This window comes from Panthera pardus, unplaced genomic scaffold, assembly GCF_024362965.1.
Source record: "Panthera pardus isolate Hobbes unplaced genomic scaffold, ASM2436296v1 HiC_scaffold_13, whole genome shotgun sequence".
Lineage (NCBI taxonomy): Eukaryota > Metazoa > Chordata > Mammalia > Carnivora > Felidae > Panthera > Panthera pardus.
In genome coordinates this window covers 36,109,400-36,117,440 of record NW_026526688.1, presented here as the reverse complement: position 1 = coordinate 36,117,440, position 8,041 = coordinate 36,109,400, and the positions used below count along the sequence as shown (strand labels likewise).

The 8,041-nt window shown below is 57.7% G+C and overlaps 1 protein-coding gene across 3 annotated transcripts; it reads left to right on the top strand.

Moving 5' to 3' along the window:
* The first annotated feature begins 2,581 nt into the window (after positions 1–2,581).
* On the top strand, positions 2,582–8,024 carry FGF17 (fibroblast growth factor 17). Of its 3 annotated transcripts, XM_019467035.2 has the most exons (5): positions 2,582–2,719; positions 2,894–2,930; positions 5,934–6,111; positions 6,352–6,458; positions 7,497–8,024. In XM_019467035.2, the coding sequence occupies exons 1-5, from the start codon at positions 2,685–2,687 to the stop codon at positions 7,788–7,790; spliced, it is 651 nt and encodes a 216-aa protein (XP_019322580.1). In that variant the 5' UTR covers positions 2,582–2,684; the 3' UTR covers positions 7,791–8,024. The 3 variants fall into 3 exon arrangements, with proteins under 3 accessions (XP_019322580.1, XP_053756940.1, XP_019322579.1); XM_053900965.1 differs by lacking the exons at positions 2,582–2,719; positions 2,894–2,930 and adding an exon at positions 5,189–5,372 and having other exon boundaries at positions 5,967–6,111; XM_019467034.2 differs by lacking the exons at positions 2,582–2,719; positions 2,894–2,930 and adding an exon at positions 5,189–5,372.
* The last annotated feature ends 17 nt before the right edge of the window (positions 8,025–8,041 follow it).

The following is an 8,041-nucleotide window of genomic DNA, read 5'->3' as shown; positions in this document are numbered from 1 at the left end:
CATTTCCTTTTTACAAATTAGGAAGCTGAGACCAGAAAAGTGAAGGGACTTGCCATAGGTCGTAGAGGCGAGGGAACGGGGATAAAATCCATGGAACACTCTTCATGCTGCCTCCCCTCTTGGAGCCCAGCACTGGCCTTCCCATGGGGATAAAAGCGCAAGCTGAGTCAGAAAGGCAGGCCTGCAGGTGCACAATGGGAAGGGACAAGGAGCAGATGTCACACCATGAAACAGGCTATCCAGCCATGCCCCAGAGGCCCCTGGCACCAGCCCCTGGCTGAGCCCCAAGGCCAAGCTTGACTGCTGGCATCTGTTACCATGGAGACCCAGGCCTGGCTGGGGGGCTGGCCACTGACAACAGGCCCCTCCCCCACTGATAGGAACCCGGCACTCAGGCTCAGAGGCCTGGAGTCCAGACCTCACTAGATGGGGCTCCCGCATCTACCTCCTTATTTCATTCCACGCCCCCAGCTCACCCATCCACCCCAGAACCTCAAGCCTGAGCTATCTCCTTCATGCATCTGCTCTTACCTGTCATCCCAGGACTGAAAGTGGGAGGAGGTAGCCTTTAGTACCCCACCTGGGAGCTAGTTGTTGGTGGAGATGTGGGTGAGGTCAAAAGCCCGCCAAGAATAGAGCCAGAGCCAGCACCAGTTCCAGAAGTAGATTTGGGGATTTCTGCAGAAGAGGCAGAGTTCAAATCGAGACCCCAAACAGAACAAATATGGAAGATGGAAACGATCAGGAGCATCAGCCTGAGCAAAGCAGAGCTGTGGGACGGTCTAGGGCATGCTCGGACAACGACGAGCACTGGATTGGGAGTCTGGGCACCTGGCACCTTGTCTGAGTTGTGCCATTGACTAACTAGCTGTGAGACCCTCGCTGGGCCTCATCAGTGAGTGAGGAGGCTGGACCAGATGAAGAATCTCTAAGACCCCTTCCAGTTTTGACATCCCTTCTATTTGATTCCAAGCCTGGACTCTGCCAGTTACAGGGAGCTACCCCTGCACTCTCCAGACCAGCTCAGGTTCAGCAGGGCCTTGAGTCCCAGTGGCCCGAGGGGTGGGGGATGGGGCTAGGAGCCCAAAAGCTGGAGGTGGCCAGGAGGTAGCCTTGGGGCTTGTCTGGGGGAGGGGGGAGGGGTGGCAGACAACTTTGTGGATTGATCTAGCTCTGGAAGGTGAGGAGACTTGGAGGTGAGAGTTTCGCCCTCCTGCTCATCTCTTTAGGTAAATACATCCACATCCAGCATTTCCCTTTCTCTTTCCATCCTGGAGGCACTGAGACCTCCAGGGAGCCCAGAGCTGAGGTGCGAGCTCCGCTCCCTACACAGAAGACTTCCCTCAGAGATCCCTCTAAGCACATGCCCCCTTCCACAGCCACCATCACCCACCTTCTGTAGGGAAGGAACCATTAGAGTCCCTGGTCACCTAGCTTCTGGGACCTTAGATACTGCACCCTGGAGGGCATGGACACAGTGGCAAGGCTCCAGACATGATCCATGTGGACCTTAGGAACCTAGTTCTGCCATTCACTGGCTGGGCCATTCTGAGCTAACTACCCCCCATGCCCCCCCCCCCCCGACTCCTGTCCCGTGTGCTTTAGTGTCCTCTGCACAGGGGTCCTAGAATGGGGTCCTGCCTGCACAGTACAGAGCAGGGTGGGACCAGAGGCCATGTGAAGAGGTTGGTGGGCACAGGGAGGGAGGAGGCCCTAGGGATGGCTGCTGCCCTAGAGAGGAGGGTGAGTGAGGCCCGGAACGTATGACACACTTGACGTCTGCTAAGCCCAGTTAACTCCTTTGGTCTGCCGGCATCCTGAGGCACTACTGCCCCCATCTCTCAGACAAAACTGCCGAGGCCCAGAGGAAAGTAGCTTGTGCCAGTGCACCAGCTCCTCTGAGTCTGTCTCTTCCCGGACGTCAGGCCAGCTCTCAAGATTCCATCGCGTCCTCCTCCCACAGCTGCACCTTCCTCCCCCTCCCTGACCCCAAGCCTGCAGCACCCACTATTTGCTGCCATCGGGACAGCCCTAACACCTCCATCCCGGTGGCCAGACAGCAGAGAGGGGGAGCAAGGGGTGACAGAGGCAGGGGAAGCAACCGCTCCTAGCCAAGCCCACCGCCTGCCCCCTGGAGGGAGGCTCCTCCTTTTAAGGCTGCTTCTGGGAATTTCCACCCCCGGAGCCAGACTCAGCAACCCCTGGCCCTGAATGATACCTGCGCTCACCCTTGGGGAGGTGGGGCACCAAACCTGAGGGCAGGAGGAGCTGACCCTGGGAGGGGAGGAGGGACCCTCTAGTCCAGGTCTGAGGGTCACGAAAAACGTGGGAGACTACAGGGGCCAGCCTCCTTATCAAGAAGGCTCCACAGCTCCATCCTCTGTGCTCGGGTAGCCCAGCAAGAGGCTGGCAGACCCCGCCAGCCAGCGGCTGCTTTGCTGTCTCACTGGCCAGGAAGGTGGACACCTCACACCTCAGTCTCCCAATTACGCCCTCCTCCCCCATTCCTTCTCCCCTCCCTTCTCTCTCCTCCTCCTCCTCCCCTCTCTCTCCTCCTCTCCCCCCTGAAAACCTGTGGCTTGAAGAGACCTTGGCTTCTCTGGGACTCTACCCCTGGGGACTGCCCATATCTGCTCCTGAGTTTGGGGGCAGGAGGGCAACCGCCCCAAGAAATCTCTCCGGCGATGGGAGCCACCCGCCTGCTGCCCAACCTCACTCTGTAAGTGCACTGCCTCTCTGAACTGAAGTTTTGTTGCCATTTGCAGCCTGGGGCAGACCTAATCTTACCGGGAATCCCACACAGAGGGGCAGGAGGTGGGGGGGGGGCTCTGCCTTCTCACCCTGGGTTGGCTGCTGGCACCCACACCAGGGTCTGCCTTGTCTTCTCACACAGGTGCTTGCAGCTACTGATTCTCTGCTGTCAAACTCAGGTAGGCGGGCGCCCCCCACTAGCTTTTCTCCATCTCTCCCACCCCACCCAACTGGGGGGGGTAGCTTCCTTTCGGTGGACAGAGGCAGGTTCTGGCCTCTCCCTGGATCCAGATGGTTTTTGAGGGTGGGGGCTGGTGTCAGCCTCTGGAGGTGTATAGAAGGGGCTATGGCAGATTTGGGGATTGACTAAGGTCTTTATCTGTCCTCCCTCCATGACCCTCTCTACATGTCCTGAGGTCTCTGCTTTTCTCTCCATCCGGCCCCCCTCAAGTGTTCCCCTCAAGGCTAAATGCATGGGGCAACCCAGTCTTGAGGGATGGAGTCTGGAGTGGTAGGAAGAGGGCTGAGGTGATGGCTCAGGTGAGGCTTGTACTTGGAGGTACCTGAAAAGACAGGTTTTCATGCAAAACCAGTTGTGTATTCCACTTACTACCCCACTCTCACCACCATAGATGTCCTGGGGAATCACCGTCCTGGGGGATAGCCCCAGTCAGGGCGGGGTGACTCCTTACCTACAGGGCAATGAGGTCAAGCCCCAAGGGGTTTGTTTGGGACAAGATTCAGGGTTTGCATCTCCACACTCCCCCCACCCCATGTTAGCCCCCCCATGCACACCCCCACCCCAAGCCTCAGCCCCCTGTGCGAGGCTCGGTCCCTTTTTGTGATCCTCCATAAAAGTGCAGCTATTAAAATGCACTGGTCCAGAACCGCTCTGGGGAGAGATCGCTTGGCTTTCCCAGGCCAGAGGCCCGCTTCTCTTCATATCCAGTGGGGACTTTTTTTGAAGGTAAATGCCTTTTCTCTGGGAGAGGGAAAGGGGCTGCCTTTGAAGCAGTGGGGGGGTGGGAGAGAGAGAGAGAGACAACTCCCCCCCCTTTTCCTTCCCCCTTTTGCTCTAGCCCCCGTTCCAGGCCTTTTGCTTCACACATCCAGGGAGAGCAAGAAGAAAGCCCCCAGCCTGGCCGGGAGGGGGCTGGGGGTGGGCCCAACCTGTTCTGGAAGGGGAATTAGCACAATGGTGAGGCTGGCCGGGGCGTTTATGGCCTGGCTGAGGCCCCATTCAGGACTCAGGGAAGGTGGCAAAGCTGTCCTTTCCCCCTTGAAGTGCCCCCTCGCCCCCCTTGGAGGGGGGGCCGGCAGGCCGGACCATAGCCATGCTTGAGGGGCCGTCTGACAAGCAGCTGTCTGCAGCAGTGGAAGGGGAGGTCCCCCCGCAGCGGGAACATGAAAGGGACAGGCCAGGTCCCGCGGGGAGAGCGACTTGTGGGTTGTGGGCTGTGGGGGGGGCGTGGGGCTGCTTTTGTGCAGGGCCTGAAGGGGGACAAGGAGAGGAGGGGGCTTCAGGGGGGCCTCTCTGCTCCTGACCTGGAACAGACAGCCAGAAGGAGGCTGCCCGCCAAGAGGGGCGGAGGGCCTGAACCTGGGCCAGGAGATGGGGGCTGGGGATAGGCTGGACCCCACCGAGGGTCCTGGCCCAGCCAGACCCCACCCCCTGGCAGGAAGGGAGGCCCTCACCCCAAATGCTGGCCTCAGGTTTTTCTGGGGTGGGGTGCAGGGTGCACTTTGCTGCTTTGAGTTTCCAGACCCTGCTCTCATAGGCAATGGGGGGGGGGGGGGGGTGCTCCTGGTGGCACTCCTGGCCTGTGGCCTAGCTGGAGTCGGAAATGAGCAGTGACACACATGAAGGGTTAACCCTGAGCAGGTTACAGGGTCAGCCTGTAGCCGCTCACTCACTGCCCCCTTCCTCAAAGCTGATCCTTCCTGCTCCTCCCTCTACCAGAGAATGGCCCCTAACAGATGCTGATCTGGGTCGAGGTCTGTCTAGGTGGTTTCTACGGGGCCTGGGATAAAGGTGGCCTTAGGGATCTGGGGTACAAAAGTCTGTTCCAGCACAGGCCAGTAGGATATGGGTGGGGAGAGAAACATTTTAGCCTAGGGTTGAGGCTGTCACCAGCAGCTGAGAAATGTCATCTGGTTTGCACCTTCCTGGAGACAGAGGACAGGAAGGGGTCTGTTTTTCTCCCACTCAGTGTTGCAGATAGGTGAGACAGGCCAGAAGAAGGTAATCGTCCTGGCTTTGCACCATGCATGGGTAGAACCTGGTTAGCGGGCAGGCAACAGTATTGCCCCCACTGGCCACGAGCCTCTGTTACATTGTGACACAGGCAGGCAGCTCGCAGGAGAGCCTGGGCCACCACTGATAGCTCCTCTCGCTGCTGCAGCCTCCATCTCCCTTGCCAAGGAGGCACCTCACCCCTAGTGGCGGGAGGAACACTGACCAAAAGGGGGACGGGGTTCTCTGAGAGTCCTGAGCACCCAGAGGGAAAGGCAGGGGAGATGGGCAGGAGCTCAGGATTCCACATTAGCGCTGAAGAGAAATGCTTACAGGGGCATTACAGGAGCCTAAACAAAAGGTCTTAGAGCCTCCATAATGCTCTCTGGTAAGCCTAACAGACCAGCTTCTGTATGCACATGTATGTATATGCCTGTGCATGTGTGTGTGCCTGGGGGTAGGATCCTTCAAGGCCAGTGAGGAGGATGAAGGAAAAATCTGGTTATCCTGGCTAATGGAGCCAAGACCCTGGCATTCTGGAGAAGGGACAAGCTCCAGTCCTAGAGGCAGGACAGCACTTCTGTCTCTAATCAGCTGGGTCACCCAGGGCACCTCTTTGACATTGGAATTGGGTACCATAACTGTGAAGGTTCTGTCTAGCAACCAGAGTCATGATTCCAGATCTGCACTGCATCACCAAGGGTGCCCCAAGCCTGTGCAGCCACCAGTTCTCTGCTCCAGGGCAGATGGGGAGCCAAGAGGTCATGACTGGCTCATCCGCTGGCCTGGAAAGACATGGCCATATGCACCCTTCACCCTGCACCTCTGCTTCCCAGGACAAACGGCCTGGCCCCCTCACACTCACCTCCACACCCCTCTCCCTTGGATGGACCAGTGGTGGTGTCACCCAAAGCAAATTGACACTATTTTTCCCTTGGTAACCGCAAAGGGGGAGAATCACCCGTCTCCTAATTTTAACCAGTACGTGAGGGACCAGGGTGCCATGACTGACCAGCTGAGCAGGCGGCAGATCCGTGAGTACCAGCTCTACAGCCGGACCAGTGGCAAGCACGTGCAGGTCACCGGGCGTCGCATCTCTGCCACCGCGGAGGACGGCAACAAGTTTGGTGAGACCCAGCCCTCACCAGAGGCCACTCACACTGCTGGCTGGCCTAACCTGGTCCATCCCCAGATCCTGTGCCAGGGCAGGGGCCACAGTGGGAGAACAGGGAGAAGCCTCTTGGAGTAAGGCCTCTCGGTGCCCCCCCACCCAAGTGCGGAGGTCAGGCTGGTTGGGGGGCCTCCTGCCATACCTGAGCCGGCAACCCCAATGGACGGAGGTCTTTCTCCCCCTCCCCCCATCATAGCCAAACTCATAGTGGAGACAGACACATTTGGAAGCCGTGTGCGCATCAAGGGTGCTGAGAGCGAGAAATACATCTGTATGAACAAGAGGGGCAAGCTCATCGGAAAGGTGAGAACTGGAAGGAGGGGGAGTGGATGAAGGAATCAATGTTACTGTGTGCCCCACAGCACCCCCTACTCCCCTCTACTAAGTCCAAGCCATGACTGACTACGCACACACCCCAACACTAGGCCACTCTGGTTTCTCCATTTAAATGAGTCCCTGTGGGGTCAAGAAGCCCTCTGAGGACCCTTACTGACCCATAAGGATCTTCAGCTCTGATTTATGAGGTATTTCCCCAACATCAAGGAGTCAGAATTTTAGCACTTACATGATATTACAGTCCCTATGTTGAGGCTTAAGCGCTGATCAGGGTTGAGAGTTGACATTCATACAAGGCCACTAGTTTCCCCAAGGTCAGTGGGGTCCACAGGATCCAACTAGCAAGATGCACACTAACTGCCTGCTAGCATAACCACCCTGCAGGGGCAGTTCCAGCACTGTTGGGTAGGAGAAGTCCACTTCCCTTAACATTTGTCAATCCTGGCTTCCAGTTCTGGCTGTTCTCACCAACTATTTGCTTACCTTGGTTAAGCCTCAGGCTTCTTGTCTATAAAAATGGGCATAGTGTCAAGGTTATCTATTGGGTCAAATGGGTGGTGGGGTGGCTCCTGACATAGTCTGGTATTCTGTAAACATTTGCCCCTTGTTTTCATCAAAGACTGTTGCCTCCTTTTCCTCCACCCAGCAGCACCATTGGCCCAGACTGAGGAGTGTGCTTGTGTACAGAGTGCCCACTGGGTATGCGCTGAACTGCATAATAATCTTGATCTTTATGCCACATCTTGGGAAACAGGCTCTGCATGGCTAAATACCTTGCTCAAGGTGTACAACTTCCAAATGACCAGGCTGTATTTAAGTTCAGACCTAACTCCAAGCAAAGCTTGCTCCTTTCTCCCACTTCTGCCTCTCACCAGGCAGAAATCCTTGGGCACACGGCTCCTGTCATTCCTTCCTCAGTCCCACAAAATAGGCCCCAAAGGCAAGTAAGGCAGAAAGTTGGGTGGACAAACTCGCCTCCTCTTGTTCCTTCCCTCCTCCCCGCAGCCCAGTGGGAAGAGCAAAGACTGCGTGTTCACAGAGATCGTGCTGGAGAACAACTACACGGCCTTCCAGAATGCCCGGCACGAGGGCTGGTTCATGGCCTTCACCAGGCAGGGTCGGCCCCGCCAGGCTTCCCGCAGCCGCCAGAACCAGCGAGAGGCTCACTTCATCAAGCGCCTCTACCAGGGCCAGTTGCCCTTCCCCAACCATGCTGAAAGGCAGAAGCAGTTTGAGTTTGTGGGCTCAGCCCCCACCCGCCGGACCAAGCGTACTCGGAGGCCACAGCCCCTGACGTAGTCAGGGACACTGGGGGCAGCTGCCCCTCACCAGCCTTCCCATCCCCTTCCCTTCCTAATCCCAAGACTGGGCTGGGGCGGAGGGAGGGGAGTCAGAGCCCCCAAGGAGGAAGGACCCTGAGGAACTACAAGCGTCAGAGCCTCAAGCCAGAAAGGGGACAGGACTGCCACATAGCAGGGCTGGGCGTCAGGGCAGCTGCCCCAGACCCAACAATGGAATAGGCCCCGGGGGGGGGGGGGGGGGGGGGGGGG